Here is a 24,519-nt window from a genome sequence, read left to right on the forward strand (position 1 = left end):
GCGGCGTCGGCTGCGGAGCCGCCATGGCGCTGCTGGAGCCGCTGAGCGCGGCGCAGCTGAGGCGCCTGGAGCAGCACCGCTACAACGCGTCCGGACGCTCGTTGCTGGAGCCGCCGCTGCAGCGCTACTGGGCCTGGTTGGTGGAGCGCACGCCGCCCTGGCTGGCCCCCAACGCCATCACCCTCGGCGGCCTCGTCCTCAACCTCCTGCCCTCGCTCGTGCTCATCGCCTACTGCCCCAGCGCCACCGAGCAGGTACGCCGGCTCGGCTTCGCCCTCTCCTTGCCTTGGCGGGGCCCTGGGTGGAGGGGAAGCCACCCCCACCCCCACAGGGGGAGCCTGGGCGGTGGGCGGCCGAGCAGTGATGGGGAGGGGCGGTGCTGTGGGGACCGCCGGCTTTAGGCTGAAGCAGCCGGCGCCAGTAAGAACAAAACAGCCCGGGTGCCCAAGAAAGACTCCACAGGTTTGGGCTGCCAGCTTAAGGTGTATTTATTTATTTACAATATTTATATACGCTTCCCATTCAAGAATTTCAGAGCGGTGGACAAATTGAATAAAAGAATAAAAACACAATGAAAATACATTTTTTAAAATAACAACCGTGCAATACAACTGCAGCTGGTCGTTAAGGGAAGGGCTCCTGGAACAACGAGGTTTTTAGAAGGTGTACGAAGGAGTACAAAGTTGGTGCCTGCCTGACCTGCAAAGGCAGGGAATTCCATAGGACGGGGGCCACCACACTGAAAGCTCTTCCCCTGGTGGACTCCAATCGGACAATAGGTCTATCAGCCCCATCACATCTAGTCAAATGCCGTTGCTTCCTGAAAACAGGAAGTAATTAGCCCCATTCAGTCCGGTAGAAGAGAGCAGCAATGAGGGAGTTTTTGCAGTGCAATAATGGTCAGAAGGGGCGGAAGATGGGCGAGAGGCAGGACGTCATGTGAGTAATTCGCGAGAGCCCAGTAAGGAGTGTGCAGTAAAACACTAGGATGGAGCTTTATGTGGGACCATCAGGAGCATGCCCTCCGATGACCTCAGTGACCGGACAGGTTGATGGGGAGAGAGGTCTCTCAGGTATCCTAGTCCCAAGTTGTTTAGGGCTTTGTATACTAGTACAAGAACCTTAAACCTGGCTCCGTAGCAAATAGACAGCCAGTGCACTGTTCCCTCAGCAATGGAGTTACCTAGACTAGCGTGGGCTAGAACAACTTAAGAACATCAGAAGAGCCCTGATGGATCAGACCAAGAGTCCATCTCGTCCAGCATCCTGTTCACACAGTGGCCAACCAGCTGCCCATGGGAAACCCACAAGCAGGACATGAGGGCAACAGCACCCCTACCTGTGTTCCCCAGCAAGTGGTGTACATTGTCTTACTGCCTCTGATACTGGAGTAGCATAGAGGCATCAGGACTAGTAGCCATTAGTGACCTTCTTCTCCAGGTCCCCAACATGGTGCCCTCCAGATGTTTTGAACATCTCTAACCATTGGCCATGCAGGTGAGGGTGGATGGACGTTGTAACGTCCGGAAGGTACTGTGTTCGGGAAGGCTACCCTAGATACATTTCCGCAGAAACATGGCTAAGATTGTGCTGTTTCAGCAATACCTTCTTATGCACACTTACTTTTAAGGTAAGCCCTGCTCAGCTCAATGGGACTTACTCCTTTCTAGGATTTGCAACTGGCAGAAGCTTTTATGGTCTGGAGCCTGCTTAATGTAGCTTTACCCCACTATAAATCTGCTTGTCTTTCATATGCCACAGAGTACAGCTCCTTGGTAACTTTTAGTAGGGGCTTCTGCTGTCCATTCTTTAAATGCATCTCTTCTGTAGCATTGTTGCCTATGGTCAAACAGGTTTTGCAGGTTTTTTTTGGGGGGGGGGAATCTGTAACAATGCACAAACCCGCAAAATCTGTTTTAAGTGGAAGCGACAGTGGAATAAATATACACAACTGGAGTACTGCTCCTGTTTCAGATGGCTTTGTTTTCTTGAAAACAAACAAAAATCTGTTGCTTCCCTCCAGACATCTGAAATGAAGTCTCGTTGTGGTGTCCAATGGGATTTATTCCCAAGTAAGCATGCATAGGATTGCAGTCAGAGGCCTTGTACTGTGCTCTTAGCGCAGAGTTGGGGAAAACATGGTCCTGTAGATGTTATTGGACTGCAATTCCCATCATCCCTCACCATTGGTCAGCCTAGCTACAGCTGATGAAATTTACAGACCAACAACATCTGGAGGGCCACATGTTCCCCACCTCTGTCTTAGGGTTATAGGAAGCCTTCGGATGGGGATGGGAGTTGGGAGGGTGACATAGGGTGACCCTATGGAAAGGAGGACAGGGCTCCTGTATCTTTAACAGTTGTCTAGAAAAGGGAATTTCAGCAGATGTCATATGTATGCATGGAGCACCTGGTGAAATTCCCTCTTCTACACAACAGTTAAAGCTGCAGGAGACCTGCCCTCTTTTGTAACTGATCACTCTAGTATATCTCCTGCAGCTTTAACTGTTGTGATGAAGAAGGAATTTTACCAAGGGCTGCAGGCATACAAATGACACCTACTGAAATCCCCTTTTCTGTGCAACTGTTAAAGATACAGGTGCACTGTCTTCCTTTTCATATGGTCACCCTAAGTAACATAAGAGTTTACATCTTTCCCATGTGATTATGTGTGTGTGTGTGTGTGTGTGTGTGTGTGTGTGTGTGTGTGTGAGAGAGAGAGAGAGAGAGAGAGAGAGAGAGAGAGAGAGAGAGAGAGAGAGAGAGAGAGAGGGGCAAAGAAATGAATACAGAGGAGTTGCCTGATATTTGAATAGGAACTAGACATCTCTCCTCTAAATAATGCTTGTTTTGCAGGCATGTTGTATTTTCCTAGCCCTCCCTGCAATACTTTGTCATAGTGGAAAGTGAACTCTTGCTATGAAAGGTGATGCCACAGTAAATGTGCCAGTCTTCTAGGAGTCATAGAACTCTTTTTGTTTTTCAAGCTGTGGAATTATCGTGCTTCATGGAATGTCACTGTGCAAGTTTCATTGGTATCTGCTGTAGAGGGCCTACTGGTGAGGAAAGTAGGTTGCATACTTAAGCTCCAGTGATGTTTTTCTAGTGCTCTTTGGGTTCAGTGATGAGTATGGGTGTAGTATGTTTACTGATACTCCAGTTACCTGCCTCTTCAAATTAATGTCTGTGACATGTGTCAAGTGGCAGAACTCCTCTCCCGTACTGCTTTGAAGTTTTATTTATACTTCTGTTTTTATTTTTATTTTTTTTAAAAATCCTTTTGGGATGGGCTGCCCAAGTACTGGGGTGGTTATCCAGTGATCAGTTTCTCTTTTTCCTCTCCTCCCACCCCTCTCAGCCACACTGAGATTCCTGCTGGATTGCCCCCATCCCCAGGCCAGCTTCTCTGTTAGAAACTGACTCTCCTGATTAAATAAATAAAAAGGCTGCACATTGTAGCAGGCCTGGTTTTTGTTTTAGTTTTTTGCTTAACAAATCTATTCGCTGCCTATTGAGGATAGGATATTGCACTGCTAGTGGTGCAATCTAAGCTTGGCCGAAATATAGTGCTGTGTGGGGCAGTCAGTTCTTTAAAAATGGTCTAGAATAGCTCTTAATAAGACAAATATGTTTTAGCTGTAAAATTAAGCAATGCAAGGTTATGGCTGAAACAACAGAGTCTTATGGCACCTTAAAGACAAACAGAACTATTGTAGCATAAACTTTCATAGTGGACTCTGGAATGAATGCTTCTGTTAGTCTTCAAGGTACCACAAGACTTTGACTTGGTTGCAACAAAAATAGCTGCCCCTGCGGAAGTATGGGCTGCAATATAACTACTTAGGAATTAGTAGGACTGGCTTCCAAGTAAACATTAAGTAACCGGTATCTGACTTTCCCATGTCTGAACTACAACTAGTTGAAGTCAGACTTAAGACTCCGTTTTTAAACTTGTTCTTCACTGTCTTAGAGGGCAGGACTAGAGCTTGGTCTGGATTTTCTGCATCATGTGGAGGGTTGGACTAGATAGCCTAAAAGACTCCCTCAGACTCTGTAGTTCTATGAGAAGAGCTGGAAAATATTGCTTGGATGTTGTTTTTTCGGTTAGGGAAGGTAGTTTACTGATAGCCCAGTCCTTAGATTATACATGATCAAAATCATGCCAGGCTCCTTAGTTCCAGTTGATACTGGCACCATGCACACTAGCTTGGTAATAAATAGACATAAGCACTTACACATTTTGTTTTTATTAACATGAAAACTGGGAAAGGAGACCAACTGGAAATCCACCTTTTAACAAAAGATTGTACTTCCTCTGTGGCCTTGGTGGTGTTGGTTATTTATGCCAAGATTCGTTATGCTCCAGATTATACTCTGACCTGAGTTTATTTAGATAGATCACTGAATTGCTGCTGATCTTGATTCTGTTTGACAAAAGTGCTGGGGGGATCCTTTATTATTTCTCTATTTAAGCTTACTTGCATGGACAGGAAGCTTGAGTTGCACAATACTATCCCAATACCATCATCATAAACAATGCTTATAGAGGGCTGCTGTTGGTAAACATACTTACTTCCTCACAAAACTTCAGTGTCTGTCCCCACCTCTTTCTAAACTGCCATAGTGACATCTCTAGGGCTGTAATCCTATGCATGTATGGAATGTGAGCCTAAGCACATCTACTCGGAAGTAAGCCATACTTGAGTTGAATGGGACTTCCACCTGAGAAAGTATGTGCAGTATTGCAGCCTTTAGTTGGGAGCAAGTCCCAATGAACTCTGTGAAACTTGCTCCCAAGTAAATATTTATAGCAAGGGGAGGGCAACTTGCCACCTTCCAGATATTCTTGTATAGCTGCATGTTGGAGGAGCGGCCTGGTCAGAGGGCTAACAATCTTAATCTGTTGGAACATTCTTCCCCAACCTGGTGCTATCCAGATGTTAGACTACAATTCCCGTCATCCCTAACCAGCAGAACTGGAGAGTGCCAGGTTGGGGAAGGCTGCTTTACTGCTTTTCCAAATGTAGAATGAAACATCCGGCTGTGGGGGTGGAATTAGCACCTTGAATCTTCTTCTTGTTCAGATTGTCAAACTCTTCTGAGATTAATTATACTTAAGTATAGTGTGTTTAATAGCTTGCTAAGAATATTCTTAAGACCTGCACATAATTAGCCAGTAGCTGGTTGTAACCTTTGCTCTCACTTATTCAGTTACAACAAAGATCTAGGTAATAAATGCTTTCCACTTTATCTCCGGTGCCTTATGCCGTTTGTCAGGATACCTGCTACTGTGTTTCTAGAACGGTATTTGCACATTCGTTCTGGGTGAATGTTACATTTTAATTGACAGAAGTGAAAAGAAAAGGCCTTCCCCCATTTCAGAGCCAGTTTACATTTCTGCATCCGTGTGCCAAAGATACAAGTACAAACTTGAGTGCAAAATTGTCTGATGTGTCTGAACTTTAAGAGCTCCACCGTTCTTATTAACTCATTGTTTTATTATGTACTAGTTGCCTGTTAACCTGGTCCTCCAGGCACCACTAGAATAAACTGAAAACATTCAGGGAAATTCCGCCTCTCCCCAACCTCGTTTTCCAGTAGAAGAATTTCTGGAAATTTTGCATCTCTGACTTACTTAACTCATTGTGGGTTTTCATGTCGTCTTTTGGGAGGCTTTTTTTAAACCCACAATGCCTTATTTGGCCAAAATAACCCACCCTGATAACCCAAGTTCTGCAGAGTGGGTTATATAACCCATCATGGCTTATGCTGTTGTGTGGTGGTCACAGTAGGTTATTTTGGTCGCCTACAGAGTCGTTTGGCAAGAGCAGTCAGAACAGTAAGGCTGTCTATACCAGTTGCTGGGGGGTGGGGAAGGTGGATTTGTGCTGTGTTCTGCTTGTGAGTCCCTGGTCAAATCCACCATAGTCCTTAGGTTCGTATGTTCTTAACTGCTGCAGCCACTGTCCTCCAACTGGCAGATCTGATTCTGTGACAGCCTAGCAACTGATTGCACTCACAGCCTGATCCTGCAGCTTCCCCAAGTGTCAGACACCATCTTGGCTGGGTGGCAGCAGCTGCATGGGGTTGTCATTTTGCCTTGTGTGTATCCTTGCCACGGGATGCTGCATATGAAGTTTTGTCTCGCTCCTGCAAACTTCCAAGAGTTTATTTGTTTCACCCCCCTTTTGGCCCGCACAGGGTTTTCACTCCTTTGTGTGAACCGCACAGGATTTTGATGGTATAGCTTATTTGTCTAATCATATGGGGATAACAGTAGCTTATTTTCAAAATAAGCTACCCTGAGTACCTTATTAACCCATCATGGCTTAAAGTGATGCCTGAACGCAGCCACTGTAGGCAGGAGGCAGGCCTCTAGGGAGAGTATTCCACAGTTGAGATGGTCCTCTTGTCTTGTTGCTACCCTCCATGCTTCAGATGGAGGAGGCACTCAAAGCAGGGCCTCAATTGAACATCATGTTTCTCTGTGACCTCGTGGGTGGCATGTAAATTCATGCTATCTTTTCTGATAACATGAACACTTACATTAATAGCAGTTTTATATCCAATTCTATACTTGTACCTCTGGAAATAGTTTCTGGGGAACATCCCAGATTAAGAGGTTTTTGTTTTGTTTGCTAATGCAAAAAATGCTGCATGAGGAAGGAAAACCCTGTGTAAACTCAAAATGGAATAATGGACATTTCCATTATCCATGGTTCATATCTGTAAGCAAAGTGCAAGGATAGCAAACTGTGGGGTGTGACATTCACTGACATTATATTGTGCAAGATTTTTTTTAAAGGAACTATATGGTGAGTACTGTCTGCCAAACACAAAAACAGTCAAGGGAAGTCATAACAAGACTTCCTAGGCAACTGTTTCATAAACCACTTGTTACAGCAGTTGGTGAATAGTGCCAGAACAGAATGTTTTTGTATGTTTATTTTAGGCTCCTCCTTGGGTGTTCCTCTCGTGTGCATTAGGACTCTTTATTTACCAATCACTGGATGCCATTGATGGGAAGCAAGCCAGAAGAACAAATAGCAGTTCGCCTTTGGGAGAACTCTTTGACCATGGCTGTGACTCTATTTCTACAGGTAACTTTAAAAGCATTTGTTTTTGTGATAATATGATTGGCAAGCAGAAGAGTTTCCACAAATGATATCTTGCAAATATTACCGCTGCACATCTGAGTCATATTTTTTAAAAACTGCTTTCAGGAATGCTCATTATTAGCTCAGTCTTGCATGTGCATTACTTGGGTACAAATTATGCTCCTTTTAGTGCAGGGCTGGGAAAAGTGTGGACTGCCAGGTGGTGCTGGACTACAGCAAGCATGGCCAGTGGTGAGGGATGATAGGAGTTGTAGTTAAGCAACTTCTGGAGGGCCACACCCTGCTTTAGTGAATTTGATCTTTCATTATAACTTCTTTACAACAAAAATCCTACCCCCAGTGAAACTATATCTTCGCAAACAGGTGCAACAGGTAAGAGTTTCCAGCATCAAGTACCCTGTCAAATCTGCATGTAGTCCAGTGTCTAAGAAGGATATATGTTGTTCCCAGGAACATCAGACAGCTATCTCTGAGCAATGTACTTCCATGTTCATTTACTCCTGGGACTTGGGCATACCTCGAAGTGGGCTTTTTACTTCTGCTTGATTTTTGCCTCTGGTTGATCAGATTCTTAGGGAAGTAAATCATGTGGCTGGTTGTACTAGTCTTACACAAAGCAGGTCAAATGGGCAGACTGGACATGTCTTAGAAAATTGAAGGGAGAGGAGACAGCAGGAGGGGAATTGTGGAGTTGCAGTCCAACACTTCTGGAGGGTATCAGGTCTACTCATTAGTAAAAGGGCTGTATTATTATTTCACTGTGAGTTCAGCCTGGATTTCAACCATTGTTCTGCACCACATGGTTCTTGGTTGCATAAAAACAAAATATTTGTGTATCATCATAATAGCTATGACAACTAACTGAAGCTAATTGGACTTTTCAGTTTTCGTTGGTATTGGAGCCTGCTTAGCAGTTCGGCTAGGAACAAATCCAGACTGGCTGTTTTTTTGTTCCTTTGTTGGGATGTTCCTGTTTTATTGTGCGCACTGGCAAACCTATGTATCAGGCATGCTGAAGTTTGGAAAGTAAGTGAACTCAGGATAATTTGTTCTGTAAATTGCATTAGAGATATATTTGTTCTGATCCTTAAACTGGCATACTCATTCATTCATTCATAAAGAAGGGTTTGCTTGAACTTTTAAAATTTGGAAATACTGTCTTTCATGATAATGAAAAAATACTGCTTAGTTCCTTTATGTTGTTTTGACTAGTAATCATCCTGTCCTTTTTTTTTAAAAAGGATTTATAGTAAAATGCTATTTTCCACCAGTTATTTCTGTAAATGTATACTGAAGTGTAATTACCAAAAACATTTGGCAGAATTTCCCAGAAACTTAAGTCTTCGAATTTCAATATTGAATCACCTGAAGTTGTTTACATTGGGTTGAATGGATTTGCTTTCTTTGGATGGAAAGGCTTTCACCTTCCATCTACACCACAGTTTGCCCCATTCAGTGGGGTTCTCTATGTAGTATTTTCAGGGTACTGGAGGGGCTTCCATCTGAAGGAGGGGGCAGAGATGTCCACTTGTACCAGACACTTGCATGTGCCTAAGTTTGGATCCAACCCATATTTGATTAATCTCATTGGTAAACGATTTTTATTCATTAAGCACAGTAAAATAAATAGTGTATACCAATCTTATTTCTCTCTCATTCTAGAGTTGATGTAACGGAAGTACAGATAGCCATAATGATGCTCTTTTTGTTATCTGCATTTGGTGGAACAACAATGTGGGACACAAAGGTAATTGGATATAGCCATTACACTTGAATTTAATCAGTTCTGTGCAGGAATATTACTATTTTGTAGTTTCTTCTAATCCTTTATATTTCACCAATACTATATTTTGTTAAACTTCAATTTTTATTTCCCTGGCTCTATATTACATGTTTACTATAGGATGCCTTTTCCCCTGTCATTCCAGTACTCTGTTTCCTCAGTGTTGTGATGTGCCATCCTATGCATGAGTTTAGAACTACACAAAGGAAAAAGACCCCATCTGCCATAAGTGATTGTTGTATTAAATCACTCAAATCATTTAAATACATTAATGGTTTGCATAGAGAGTTTAATTAAATAATATTCTCAGTTCTGTACTCCTTTATTGTATACATTTTGACCTAGCTGGCACAAAGCGCTGTTACTTAACACTGCTGTAATTCTACAGTAGCATCAAAAGGTTGTACTGAATTTATTGCCATAAGCCAGCTGAATGCATATCCATTAATTTAGCAAAATATCAGAGGAAACTATACAGCTCCTGCTTTAGAAGATGCACTGCTCATGCCTGTATTGTAGAATTCAGAATTGCAGAGAGGATAGAGACAACTAGAATGTGCATTGGAACAGCTTAACAAACATAACCCCTGTAAATGTGTGGGGAGGTGGTTCTCTGTTGCCTCAGTCTATGTGGTTCTTCGGCTGCTTGGAAATCCAGGAAAACGGATGAATGGTAATGCTGTGTATAAAGTGCATGGTGAGGGACTATAGAAAATTGGTTCTAGGCAATATACTGTAAACTTTTAAGCAGCTACAGGGGTAACTCCCACTTGTCTGGATCTTCCCTTGGAATTAATTTTATTAAGGAATTTTCCTCTTGAAATGCTTATGTTTTGTTCTGAAATTACTATACTCCGTTGAAACACTAAATAAAAAACCCAAACCATTGTATAAGTCATTGTTTTGCATGAACTGCTGGATTGTTTGAGATACAGACATGGTTCATATCACAGCAGCAGGACATGGGTTAACTGCGGGGATGTGTGGACCACACAAGCAATTTCCAGTTCAATGAACAATCTACAAACTCACAATTTGTAGGTTGTGACTGTGACATCTGAACTAGGACACTCTGGGTTGTTTAGGGGTTCAACAACCCAAAGTTAACCTATGACTTGTTCTTGGGTTAACTCTGTTTTTTTTAATCCCCTAAATAATCCAGAGTGTCCAGGTTCAGATGTCACGCTCACAACCTACAAATGGGGTATTTGTGGTTTATTTATTGAAATTGGAAATGGCTCCCACGATTTGCTGCCATGACGTGCAAACAGCCCCACAGTAGTCTCAATAACAGTTCCTTAGTCAGGTTTGTCTTCTGAAGTGTAACCTGGTAGGTTACAGAAAATTCATTTTTTTTACTTTTCTTTTTAATCCCCTGCTGCCTCTTGGAAGTTTCCTTGAAACTACATTTGAATAAGAAAGGTAAATACTTATGCTAAAGGTCTGCTAGATGGAGTATATAGATAATGCAATTACACAGCATGATATAATTTAAACAAAACAGGCAGATGGTGTTTGCATTTCCTGTGGTGCTATTGCTCTTTTGGTCAGTGAATTTGAAGGAACTATCCATTTTTCAGAAATATGGGTGATTGTATATAAAACTAGAAATTGGATAAATGTTACTTAGGGATGTTAGTCCTTGATTCTGAATTTAAGACATATAAAACCTTGGGTTTTGTAACAGAATTAAACTGCTATGCTCTTCATTTGATGTTAATGGCATGACTGTGTTCTGCATTTAATTTTAGTGAAGAAAAATGGATAGTTCAAATTAGTAGTGTTTCAGTGATGCTGGAATGTATTTAAATCTTCTACTTTTGTATGCTTTTCTTGTAAGATTCCTGTGCTTGATCTGAGACTGAAGATGATTCCTGTTGCTGGTATAATTGGTGGAGCAGTATTTTCCAGTTACAATTATTTCAGAGTAATCTTAGGAGGAGGAGTGGGGAAGAATGGATCTACAATAGCAGTAAGTCCTTTAGAATGTTTTGTTTAATACTTGAGATTAACAGTGCAATCCTATACATGTCTACTCACTGAATTCATTGGTACTTTCTCTCAGATGTGTGTATATGATTACAGCTTAACATCTTTTACTATGACATTGGCTTATGTTATAAAATCTAGTGTGTACTCGATTTAGTGCGTCTTCTGAATTGGAATAGTATAAAAATTACCATGAACTCTTGGACTGCTCATGACATTCTGCTTTTTCCTTTTTGAAGTGATGCATAAAAAGGAAATAATGAATTAAAATACAGCAGCTATGCAAAGTTTCAGGATCAGATTATTTTTCAGTGATATTAAGTACCTCTAAGATTGTTTGCTCATTTTTACTAAAGGCTCTCAAACAAATGGCATAACAATAGTTTGTTGAAAAGCCTTTTTACAGCTCCAGCTGGTATGCCAGCTATGACCTTTCCTAACCATGTCAGACCTTGGCCATACCTCCAGGCTAGACTACTGTAAAGCACTCTTCTTGGGGCTGGCCTTCAACTGGTACAAAATGCTGCTGACTAAATTGTTTGGGACCTGGATACATTAAGGACCACCTTCGTCCATACATTTATTCCTGCATGCTCTGTTCAATATATGAGCCCTTGCTCGACGTACCACTGTCAAATGAGATATGGCTGTCAGTCATGGAGCAAGGCAGCCACTTTGTGGAATGTCTTCCTATGGGCGGTTCACCAGGCCCCAGTACTTTATTATTTTAAGCATTCTGTGAAAACATTGCTGATCCAGAAGGGTTTCAGTTGCTTAGGTTTTGTTGTTTTAGTGCTATTACTTTCATAGAATCATAGAGTTGGAAGGGGCCTATAAGGCCATTGAGTCCAGCCCCCTGCTCAATGCAGGAATCTACCCTAAAGTATACCTGACAGATGGTTGTCTGTATTTTATAGTTTTATATCAGATTTGTTATGTATTCATGTCTTTATGATATGAACTAATTGACTGGGGGTTGGGGGAGAAATAACTTGTTATATAAGTAAATACAGAAAATTTCTTTGTACTTTCAGGGAACAAGTGTTCTCTCACCAGGTCTTCATATAGGATTAATTATTACTTTGGCAATAATGATCTATAAAAAGTCCACAACACACCTGTTTGAAAACCATCCTTGCCTCTATGCATTAACATTTGGATTTGTGAGTGCCAAGATCACACAAAAATTGGTGGTAAGAAGTTTTAAAAATGATGATTATTATTATATATAACTATTATACTGATGTATGTGAATCACTGTGAACACTTGAGTGTTCCAAAAATAAATGCTGACTTGATAATCATTAGTTAAAAAAAGAATAACAACAGTGCAATTCTTTACATGCCCACTCAGAAGTCCATTGAGTTAAATGGGATTTACTTCTGGTGTGTTCAGGATTGTAGCCTAAAGTGGGCAGTAGGCAAACTAATCTCTTAAAATCAGCCTAAACATCTCGGAGATAACAGACTTGCATCTTATTTTAAGGCCTAAAACACTCCAACTTCAGGTATTAACACAGGCACAACACTCAGTGTTTTCAGTACTCTTTTGCTGATACTACACTATTTTGAATACTAGCAAAAAGGTGCTAATATGAAGCTCAAGCCTCTGCACTCATATTTACCAGAGACAAATCCTATAGGGCACAGGAATTTACTAAAAAATAAACAGAATTGTGCTGCAAGTTTATTTTTCATAGAATCATAGAATAGTAGAGTTGGAAGGGTCCTATAAGGCCATCAAGTCCAATCCCCTGCTCAATGCAGGAATCCACCTTAAAGCATATCTGTCAGATGGCTGTCCAGCTGCCTCTTGAAGGCCTCTAGTATGGGAGAGCCCACAACCTCCCCAGGTAACTGGTTCCATTGTCGTACTGCTCTAACAGTCAGGAAGTTTTTCCTGATGTCTAGCTTCCAGATCTGGCTTCCTGTAACTTGAGCCTATTATTCCATGTCCTGCACTCTGGGATGATCGAGAAGAGATCCTGGCCCTCCTCTGTGTGACAACCTTTTAAGTATTTGAAGAGTGCTATCATGTCTCCCCTCAGTCTTCTCTTTTCCAGGCTAAACATGCCCAGTTCTTTCAGTTTCTCCTCATAGGCCTTTTAAACAAACAGACCACCTCATTCATTAATACAATGTATTACAGCTAATATTCCACTATGCACCTTCCCTGTTTGTAAGTTGTTTTTCAGTAAAAAAAATTATGACTAAGAAAGAGGCAATAAGAGTACATCTAAAATCAGACAGATCTGCTTAACCTTTCTTTCATAATTGAACAGTAGTCACTAACCTTGCTGAGTAGGACCTCTAAAACTTCAATTTCTTTTAAAGCATTTGTGATTTGGAGGGATTCAAGTACACTGTACCTGGTAGAGACTCGTAGAGTTGACAGACCCATTTTAACCCTTCACAACTTAAATGTTATTAGACTTTGGCTTGGGAGCTAAATCCAGTTTTTATTTATAGATAGCACACATGACAAAAAGTGAAATCTTCCTACAAGATACTGCATTTATTGGGCCAGGCCTCTTATTTCTAGACCAGTACTTCAACAGTTTTATTGATGAATACATCGTTTTGTGGATAGCACTGGTAAGCGATTTTCCATTACATTTGCATAGGTTGTATTAGTTTTACTAATTATGGGAAATGGATTTTTGTTTTCTTTTGTTGTTGTTGTTGTTTTGAATTCACCCAGCTTTGTGTCCCAAATAGATTAAAGCAACAGTCCAGATGGATTGGCTTAACTACTGTCCTAGGTGTCTAATTTGTGAGAGTTGGTGCAGAGTAGTGGCCAAAAGGCTGAGTTACAAATCAAAGTCCCAGTTGCCTTAGGAAAGCCACTCACTCTTGGCCTCAACCTTTCCCCATTTGCTTGCTTGCCTTACAGGGTAGTGGTTTGTAAGGGTTATAACAAGATAATGTATATGAAGTGCTTTGAATACTCAAAAGTGATATGCAACTGCTAAATTATTAGCTGTACAATTGATGGACTAGGTCTGGTTACTAATGTATTGCTCTCAAAACTACTGCTTGCAAATTTGTAAGTTTGGTTGGTTTGAAACGTATTATTAAATTCACTTAATATCAAACATCAATCTTAATATGAAACAAACACAAATATATGTTTAACTTTAGTAGTTACAGTTGCTAGGCTCTAAATCAGAGAGATTCAACACTAAATGAACAATGAATCAGGAGGGTAGGCACCCATAGCTACTCCCACCTATTTTGTCTGCAGACTATGGCTTGGATGGTTGCGGGGATGAAAAGATTGGGGCAAACCATGCTTGCTTAATCTCAAAATTAAGCATCTAATTTTAAATGTCTGGGGGCAGGAGAATCTCTGAACTGTACCATAACTGCAGTGTTAATTTAGGGTGACCATATGAAAAGGAGGACAGGGTTCCTGTATTTTTAACAGTTGTATTGAAAAGGGAATTTCAGCAGGTGTTATTTGTTTTTTGTTTGTTTGTTGTTTTATTAAACAACATATAACAACAACAAAACATCAAATAAAAAAACACTTGTTACATAAACATAAAATTACCTTAATATCAAATATTCAAATTTTGCCTATTAAACATATTTATACTAAACATAACAGTGCTCCCCCTACCTCGGGATCTCATTCCTGTTTCCAAAAACTCATAGTTTCTTCTGTTGGTGGTTTCCCACTTCCTTTAGAAAATACAAACTCCAGGAACTTTTTCCGTATACCCTCAAAATCATTTGTTTTTGCTATACCTTTTTTCATTTTAATATTACATGTCAATTTATCATTTATAGCAATGTCCCACACTTCTTTATACCATTCTTCAATACAATAGTCTCCTTGCATCTTCCAGTTCCTGGCTACAATCAGCCTCACAGCCGTCAACAGATTCGTTATTAGCTCTTTCGTTTCTTTATTACATTTAAGTTCTTCTTGCGGTGAAAGTAGTGCAATCCTTGGTGTGACTTCTACTTTAAATCCCACTATCTGCTCAATCTCATGAAAAACCATCTTCCACAACTTTTGCACATGTTTACAGTCCCACCACATATGTAAATACGTTCCTTTTTCACCACAACCCCTCCAACAATCTGCTGAAAGCTGATTATTAATCTTATTTAATCTGACCGGAGTTAAATACCACCTCCATACCAGTTTGTAGTAATTCTCCTTTATTCTTACTGACATATTTCTCAACACTCTCTGTCTCCATAATCCCTCCCATCTCTGCTGTCCTATCTGTATCTTCAAATCAGTCTCCCAAACCACTTTCCCACTACTATCCCACACTCCTTTCTCAGTTAATACATTATATAGTTGACTCATTAACCCTTTTATCCCTATATTTTGTCCCTTATCAATTCCTTTTTTTTTCAATTAATTCCTCAAATTTCGTCTTCTCTCCACACTCTCTATTTTCTTTTACCCAATTTTTAGTCCATTGTTCCAATTGCCCATAGTTTAACCATGATAATTTCAAATCTTTTAAAACATCTTCCAACCTCTCTCTTGTATTCATCCCCTTTAACCATTCACTTAATCTCATTTTATTTTTCTCCTTTAAAACTTTACCTAATCTATTCTTTAAATTTTCAGGAAATTTCTTTAGCATTATCACTGGTGTTAAAGGGGAATTAATTGAAAGCAATTCCTTTTTATATTTATTCCAAAGTTCCCAATGGAACTTCAAAAAGTAGTTATCTATTTCGTTAAGCCAATTACCCTTCCCTTTTTCCTTAAAAAATACATTCTGCAAATTTAGCTCAATATTATCTAATGTATTTTCCTCCATCCATTCTAAGTCCCCTACCCCTAAAATTGCTTCAACAATGTGTCTTAACCTGTTTGCTATATAATAGTACTCAAGGTTCGGGAGACCCAATCCACCCTTCTTTTGATTTATATACCATTTACTTTTGTTAATTCTTGCTTTCTTCTCCGCATTGCAGTAATTATTTATAAGATTCTGCCAACTTTTTAACTCTAAATCTGAAATTCTTATTGGTAACATCCTGAAAAAAAAATTGATCTTAGGCAAAATTTTCATCTTTATTAAAGCTATTCTTCCAAACCAAGAAAGATTCAGTTTCTTATACTTCTTTAGCTTTTCTATTACCTCTTTTTTCAGTCCATTTAAATTTTCACTTTCCAAATCTTCTAAATTTTTAGTAATCTTAATACCCAAATATTTAATTTTTTCTTTACTATTCAAAACTGAAGCCTTCCCTTCCCATTCCTTCTCTTCCTTTTTAGTGTAATTAAATAACATCAATTCGGATTTTGCCCAATTTATTCTTAACCCCGTAACTTCTTCAAATTCTTTTAACTGCTGTCTAATTCTTTCCATTTTTCTTATTGGATCTCTAATAGTCATCAATGTATCATCTGCAAACATATTCAACTTAATTTTATTTCTACTACCTATCCCCTCTATCTCCCCATCTTCTCTTATTGCATTTGCCAACAATTCCATCACCAATACAAACAGGACTGGCGAGAGTGGGCATCCTTGTCTTGTCCCTCTGGCTAGTCGTATCTTATCCGTTATTCCGTCGTTTACTACCACTACAGCTGTGTTTTTAGAGTATAACTGCTCTATTATTGCTCTGAATTTGTTACCAAATCCCATTTTGATTAAAACCAACTTTAAAGTTTGCCAACTCACACAATCAAAAGCCTTAAAAATATCTAACGCTAAAATACCCGCCTTATTCTTTGACTTTTTTATCCCCTGTATTGCATTTAAGACTCTCCCTATTAATGTATGCATCTGTCTGCCTGCTATAAAACCACATTGGTCTTCCCCTACATAATTTGCTATAAATTTATTTAATCTTTTGGCCAAAATAGTTGAAAATTTTTTAGCATCTTGATTTATTAACGAAATTGGTCTATATGAATCAGGGAGAGTCAAATCCTTATCCGGTTTCGGGATTAAAATTATAATGGAATGCTCCCATGACTCTGGAATCTTCTCCCCTTCCATTATTGCATTATATAATTTCAACAACTTTGGCACTATTAATGTTTTAAATTTTTTATAAAACTCTGGTCCCAGGCCATCTACCCCCGGTGATTTCCCTACTTTAAGCTGATCTATGACCTCCTCTATTTCACTTTGCAGTATGTTACTATCCATAATTTTCTTATGCTCTTTTTCTAATCCTTTTTTCAAAAATTTACCCACATACTCTTCCTTCCTCTTCGTTTGAGTATCTCTTTCCTTGTATAAATCTTCAAAAAATTGCTGAAAATTTTTTATTTTATCCTTCATCATATGACAATAATTACCCTGCTTATTTTTTACTGCCCCTATCCCATTTTTAGCTTTTTCCTTTTGTGTGAGCTTGGCAAGCATCTTCGAGTTCCTGTTACTATTTTGAAAGTATTCCCTTTTCATATAAATTAAGTTCCTCTGAACCTCTTCTAAATTAATATTTTCTAGTTCCTTTTTTTTGCCTGTACTTCTATTAATTTATATTTATTTTTAGTTTGCCAAAATTCTTTTTCCAACTTCATTATCTCTTTCTCTAAAGTAACCTGCCTTACCTCCTGTTGTCTTTTTAGATTACACATTTCCCTAATACAATTCCCCCTAAACACAGCCTTCATGGTATCCCAAACCACTGCCGTTCTTGTTCCCCCCTTCTCATTTATTTCCCATGTTTCTGACAGTTCCTTCTGCATTTTCTCAATTACTTTATCGTACTTAAATATCTTAGTATTCAGTCTCCACCTTAATGCTTGTTTGTAATCCTTATCAACTGCGAAAACTAAACTTACCAATGCATGATCCGTTACCTTGATTGTCCCCAATTCCATTTTACATATCTTAGTTAAAAAATCTCTGGATACAAAAATATGATCAATCCTGGAGTATGTGTGATGGACTGGAGAATAAAATGTAAATCCTGGGTCAGCCCCTCTAAGAACTCGCCAAGAATCAACAAAATCCTTTTCTTTAATTAATTTGTTTAACATAGTGATATTATTTCTTTTTTCTATCTCAGAGGGATTTGACCTATCTAGTCTATTATTCATAACCATATTAAAATCTCCAGCCAAAATAGCATACCCCTCCTTAAATTCTTCAATCTCTCTTAATACCTCCTCATAAAATTCTTTTTGTTTATTATTTGGAGCATACATATTGATCAAAGTATACATTTTCCCTTCCAATTGACCCTTTATCATAAGATATCTCCCATTCTCATCTTTTTTAATATTTTCCATCACAAACCCACTTCTTTTTGAAATCAAGATGGCCACTCCATTTTTTTTTGATGTCCCCAAAGACACTTCGTAAAACACTGGCCATTTCAAACAAATAACATTATTTTTTTCCTTGAATTGATGAGTTTCTTGCAAAAAAATTATATCAGAACCATCCCTATTTAACAATTGTTCAATCCTTCTCCTTTTTACGACCGCCCCCAGACCTTTAACATTGAGTGTTGAGATTCTTATCTTCTTATCCATATCTAATTCTTTGAACTTCTTCTCGATCCCAAACGTGTTGAAAACTTAACTTACATACATAAAAATACAACAACCCACACAAACCCTTCCCTCCCACCCCACTTCCCCTTTCCCTCCCATCTCTTTTCCCCCCAATATATCTCCGGGAGTCTAACACTCCGGCCATTATTTTAACCCTTGGGGGGGGGGAGAGCAGCCAGGAACCCAAAGCCAGCAGGATCTAATATGATTATACTTCTTATCATCCCTATAATATCCACTTTACACCACTCCCCCTACTGCACCTCTTTCTTCTTCGTCATCACTCTTTGCGTTACCACCGGCTTCTCCATGCGGACCCAAACCTAAGCTCTCCAGAAGCTCCATGCCTTGCTGAAGGGAGAAAACCTTATGATTTTCCCCCTTATATGAAAAACGCAGAAAAATCGGATATCCCCATGCATAGGGGATTTCCCTCTTCTTCAATTCCCCTGTTATAGACTTGACACTGCGTCTCCAATCCAAAGTTTGTTGGCACAGATCATTAAAGACCTGCACTGTTGCTCCCTGGAACTTCAGCTCTCCCAATGCTCTTAACTCCCTCATAAGCTGCTCTTTCTTGTAATAACTTGAAAATTTCACCAGGACATCTCTGGGAGTTGCACCGCTTCTAAAGCCGCCAACCCTGTGAACGCGCTCCACATCTTCTTCAGTTAGTTGCAGGGTTGGGACTAGTTCTTTAAACCAGCTTAGGAGATTCTTCCTGAGGTCCTCCCCTTTCTTCTCCCCCAGATTACGAACACGTAAATTTGCTCTTCGTGAATTATCCTCTAAGGAGATCAGCCTCTTATCATAGTCGTTAAATTTCACTTCTTGGTCATCTTGTATCTTTTTAAGATCTTTAAACTGATTTTTCATCTGATCCACCTCTGTCTTCAAAAAGCCTAATTGCTTATCTCTTATAGCCATTTCAGCAGACAAATCATCCACTCTCTTGTTAGTTTTGCCAACTTCCGTTTCAATTTTCATAAATAACTCATCTTTTAGCCCTTTCAACAGAGCTGAAAATTGCTGCATCATCTCTCCCTGCTCTGCTGGCACTGAGCCAACTTTAGCAGCCATCTTGAGCTCTTCTGTTGCTGTTGTGGATTCTTCTTGCTTATCTTTTTGAATATCTTCCCCTTCTGCCTCGGCTACTCTTTGTAATCTCTTAATCGTATTGTTTGACGTGTGGGCAACCCACCGTGGCTTGGCCGCAACTTGTTTTTTGGGTGGCATATATTCGCGATTACGGCTGGTATTAGTTAGTTTCGTTTTTAACTCAGTCAATCAGCGCACTCCTGAGGGGTTTATTGCCGTGTTTAACAAAATTTACTCCTTGCTAAAGGAGGGGTGGCTATTAATCAGTCTCTCCCGACGCTGGCTTCTGCAATTAAAATTCCCTTTAAGATAAGCACTCCGTCTGGGAGACTTCTTATAATATCGCTCCTTGAAGTTATTAAAGAAACTTCCTCTGCTCTAGCCCCCCTCTCTTTGCTTTTAAATTGCAGCCTTTACACAGCAAAATGCATTGTTCTTTCGAACCCCATCTGTGGCTCAAAGCTTCCAAACACTTTAATCGCTGTTCTTCACCATTTCCAGCCCTGATACTTTTAGATGATAAGAGTTATTCAAAACCTACCACGGCAGGAACAAATTCTCCTACTACGCCATTAGGATGCTGGCTCCGCCCCCCAGGTGTTATTTGTATATATGGATAACCTGGTGAAATTTCCTCTTCATCATAACAGTTAAAGCTGCAGGTGCCCTGCCCTCTTTGAAATCTGGTCACTCTAGTATAGCTCCTGCAGCTTTAACTGTTGTGATAAAGAAGGAATTTCACCAGGTTCTCCATATATACAAATGACACCTGCTGAAATTCCCTTTTCTATGCAACGGTTAAAGATACAGGAGCCCTGTCCTCCTTTTCATATAGTCACCTTAGGTAATTGAATCTTTAAAAAAATAGTAATAGAGTTAAGGTGTAAGCTTCTAAGTTATAGTTCTATTTGCTGTGCCCGAAGGGCAAGATAGGATTTAAGCATAGATTAATTCATTTGTACATCAAATGCTCTGATCTTAACTTCTGAAAATTTTTCCTTCCCTCTTTAGTTCATATCCTTGATTGATTTGCTGAGATATTCTACTGGGTTATGCATACAGATTGCTGCTCATCTTCACATACAGGTCTTCAAAATATCACCTCCTCAAGCTCCCGAACAGGTTCAAAACCATAATGAGTGACTTATAGCTAAAGGCGAAGAGGAGAAGGAGTTGGGAGGGAAATGCTGAATAATGGAAAATGCCTTTTTAAGGAATACTGATGTGGAAGCTTGTAAAGAAAATCAAGTGCATGAAAGAGCTTGTTAAATTTGCTCAGTAAAGGAGATTATTTAATTATATAATACAAAGTTCTTACAGGTTCTACTTGGACTCATAGTTAGTTTGATCAGAAGTAGTGGCTTTAAGGAAGTTTTTGCTACAAAGTAGCGAATCCTTGGTTATAAGACTTTTCTGATGTTTGCAGACAAAAATGCTTGAAAATCTAGTGTACTTGGCAGCTAATGGGACACTATGGTTCATTCTCAAGGCAAATATTACTTTCTCTCTTAGAACAGTAGTTCTACCAAAACACCTGGAGGGCCTCAACTCTCCGCCCTAGCCAGCATAGCTAATGGTGAAGGATCATGGGAGTTGTAGGCCAAAACATTTGGATGGCCACAAGTTGCCCACCCCTGTCTTTGGGGTTACTTTACCTTGATTCATTATATAGGTACAATATTTGCACAAAATAGTTACAATTGTCTATTTTTGAGTTTATTACTGTTGGTGACATATGATCAATGAACACTAGAGCCTTAACTGAAGATTTTTGGGCATTTAAGAACTAAAAACTATTGAGCTGTCCATGTTGTATCAAAGTAGTCTTATGAGCATTTTTTCACATTATACATCCACTGCAGAGTTTCTGATAGATAATGGTTCAAGGAAAATGTCAGAAGAGGTTAGCCAGAAATTAGTTATTTTGGTTTAAGATACTCTGGTATAATTTCTTCAGCAACTACTTGGGCTTACAACAGTATTTGTGAGTTACTACTAAGAATTTAGACTGTAAGTTTAAAGAAATGGCTGAGTAGGGTAATGTTGCATTCTTCTAAGGATATAACATTTGCATTTTTCTCAGGACAATTTTTTCTTTTTTTATAAAAAGCTGCAGCAGGAGCCTAGGGTGGAAAGGAGCTTTTAAATTCATTTCTTCCTTTAATGGTCTTTTTTTTTTAAAGCAAAAACTATTCCTTCCCCTGCCCCAGTTTTTTTCTTCACATTGGGGAGGGGAGAGGGATACAAAAACAACTTGAAAGGGGAAAAGGCCCCTCTGTCCTCTGGCATCACTCTGATGTTGCTGATTGTAGTCTCTTGAACTGTATTTTGCAAAAAAGAAGAAAAATGCTTAAGGAAAAAACTTAATACAATTGAGTCGTGGCCATAAAATAGAAGTGAATAAAAGCAGTAATCATAAGAGCATCTATTTCTTTTAAATTTTCTTCTGAGCAGGCTAGTATCACAGAATGAGAGGTTAATAAAATTTGAAATATAACAGAACCAGGCCTTCGACATTTCAGGAACTTCTGTTTTCATTAACTAAAATATGTTAGTGGATGCTTAGGGATTGTAGCTGTAGTGAGGTTTTTTTGGTATAGGCTTTAATCCTATGGGAAAAAATGCTTTGTTTAATGAGCAGTTTGCACTAAGATGGTCTTTGCTGAGAGATGAATGTGTTCTTCCCTCACTTTTTTTCTTGAATTTATATTCTTTAGTGACACCAGGCAAAAAATAGAGCTACATTTTTTTAACACCAGTCAAATTGCACCATTAGTTGATTCAGCTATATTTTTCTTTTCATCAACAAAGCGGCAAGAAGTTTACTAACCCCAACTGTCGATTAATTTATGTTTTCAAATACTATTTTTAATTTATGCAAAGCACCTACATCACTAAGTTTTAAGCATCTTAATGACATGTGTGGGTAGATTTAATGACTGAGCAGATCTCCTTTTACAGGAAGCAGGCTTGATTTCAATAATATATTTTTTTAGTTTGGTTTAACATAGTTCAGAATAGTCCTAACTTTGATGTTCTGTAATAATAAAACCAATAATGGGTACTGCCATCTGACTAGATTGACTATGTTTGAGAGATTCAGTGTTGTCTTTTCTGATGTTTAGAGCTAATTCACACAACAGGTTTCCGTTATGGAAGCCGTCCCAAGCTATGCCTCTGTGTAAACAAAAAATTGTAAATTGTATGTTTATAGATGCAGCTGCCAGTGATTTCTTATGGCTGTGATGTTTGGAAAAAATGTTGCCATAAACTTGTGAACTGCTGGCAACTCTGTCCTACCCAATTTACATGTTTGATGTATGTTTTAATGTTTGTAGATGTGAATGCATGCCAAATATTGCTTGACTCTTCAACTAACTGAAACCCTTTGTGTGAACTGGCCATAGTATATTTTGTTCTATGAATTGTAGCCACCAAAGAGTTTGGCAATATGTTTCACTAGCACAGAGACCAAACATTGTACTAAATATTTAAATATTGACATGATTTTACTTTCTTTGAGCCCTAATTAACTCTTAACTCAATGGTGGCTTGTCAGTAGAAGCTGAGTGTAAGGAAGCTGTCCAGTCTGCTCCATTAAATAGGAAATCACTGATCAACTAGCTGTGAGACTATTATGTTCCTTTCCTATTTCACTTTTAAATGGGGGATGAATAACTCTTCTAACCATGTGAGCAAGTGTTCTAGAGGTTTCTTTTAGCCAGAAAATAGTGCAGGACTAAATACCTACAAATGACAGGCTTCAGAATCCAGCTCTGTCAGCCAGAAAATTGAGAAATTTCCATCGTATTACCAAATTCTAATCCAATGGGGGCCTTCTCACAAATGTGTGGCCTGTACTGCTGGCAGCTACAATGTAGGTCTTCCAGGGGAAGCCCCAAAACAAGCTAAAACGCTCATTTCTGCTGCACACTAAAGGTCCCGTTGGACTCTATCCTATATGCTGACTAATGACAAAGCTTATATCTGCATGAAGTGGCTTTAAAATAGTTAATGGTAGTAAATCTTGGCATTTGAATAACACCATACATTTCAAGGGGATTTCTAGAGAAACATAAAGGGGGGAAGAGGACAACTCACTTTAATTTACCACAGTCACACCTTTTTTAAAAGCATATAGTAACTCCTCTAAAAACATTCTTTTTTAAAGTGATGTCAGACTTAAAGACCAAATGGTTTTTGGTGAAAAGCAACAGTTGATTCTAAAATCATTGATTCTAAGTTGTAACTGAGTTTATCCATAATCATGAAACATTTGTTGCATTTGTAAAGTTTGAATTATCTGTTTGTTATAATATGAGACTATTGAAGAAGTATGCTTTTTTTAACTGAGTGAAGCTGTTGCTGTTTGGGGTGGGGGAAAGTAACATTTCAGTTGCAGCTTTATCAGCTTTTGTTCCATAATCACTTCAGATGGCATTTTAAATTGAGAGCTTTTAATTCACTCACATGAACTGCAGTTTGGGAACTAATATTCTTTATTTTAATAAGGATTAGTAAACTGATTTATTGGTCTACTAGCCCATATCTTCCATTAAAAAAAGTAGAACATATTACTTACAAAAAGATCATGAATTGGCAAATGATTACAGTGCCTTACAATTAAGGAAATCCTAAACCTGCAAAATGTACATTGTAATTTATGATCGTAAGGAAGTTCTTACGTATCATTATCTCTCAAAGCAAATTACCCTGGTTCAGTGTACAATAGTGATTTCCCCCCTCCCCACTAGCTTCTAGGCAACAACCTGAAAATTGTAAAAGTGTTGCTGCAATGTAACCTGAAATCCCTGTTCTTCTATTAGACATCTGTGACTTAATACAGGAACACCACTTCAGATTAATCTACTAATAATGTGAATTAAACTGGTCAACAGATAGTAGCTCTTAGCTCTGGTACCTAGATTTGAAATTAAATGGGTGAAGGAATATTGTTTCAGATATGTTAATTTAAAAAAGAGTACTTTGAGAAAGCAACCTCCCCACCCACCCCAAAAAACAATTTAAAGTGT

At 39.1% G+C, this 24,519-nt stretch overlaps 1 protein-coding gene across 1 annotated transcript in view; it reads left to right on the top strand.

Annotated features, from left to right (window-relative positions):
- Window positions 1–24,519, top strand: part of CHPT1 (choline phosphotransferase 1) — a 25,017-nt gene continuing 498 nt past the window's right edge. Inside the window, exons 1-8 of the mRNA XM_063133368.1 lie at window positions 1–254; window positions 6,953–7,100; window positions 8,003–8,144; window positions 8,781–8,865; window positions 10,742–10,873; window positions 11,925–12,083; window positions 13,360–13,485; window positions 20,498–20,608. Coding sequence (XP_062989438.1) covers window positions 24–254; window positions 6,953–7,100; window positions 8,003–8,144; window positions 8,781–8,865; window positions 10,742–10,873; window positions 11,925–12,083; window positions 13,360–13,485; window positions 20,498–20,608 — 1,134 coding nt within the window. The 5' untranslated portion in view covers window positions 1–23. The remainder of the gene's footprint in view (window positions 255–6,952; window positions 7,101–8,002; window positions 8,145–8,780; window positions 8,866–10,741; window positions 10,874–11,924; window positions 12,084–13,359; window positions 13,486–20,497; window positions 20,609–24,519) is intronic.

Source organism: Elgaria multicarinata, chromosome 9 (assembly GCF_023053635.1).
Source record: "Elgaria multicarinata webbii isolate HBS135686 ecotype San Diego chromosome 9, rElgMul1.1.pri, whole genome shotgun sequence".
Classification (NCBI taxonomy): Eukaryota; Metazoa; Chordata; class Lepidosauria; order Squamata; family Anguidae; genus Elgaria; species Elgaria multicarinata.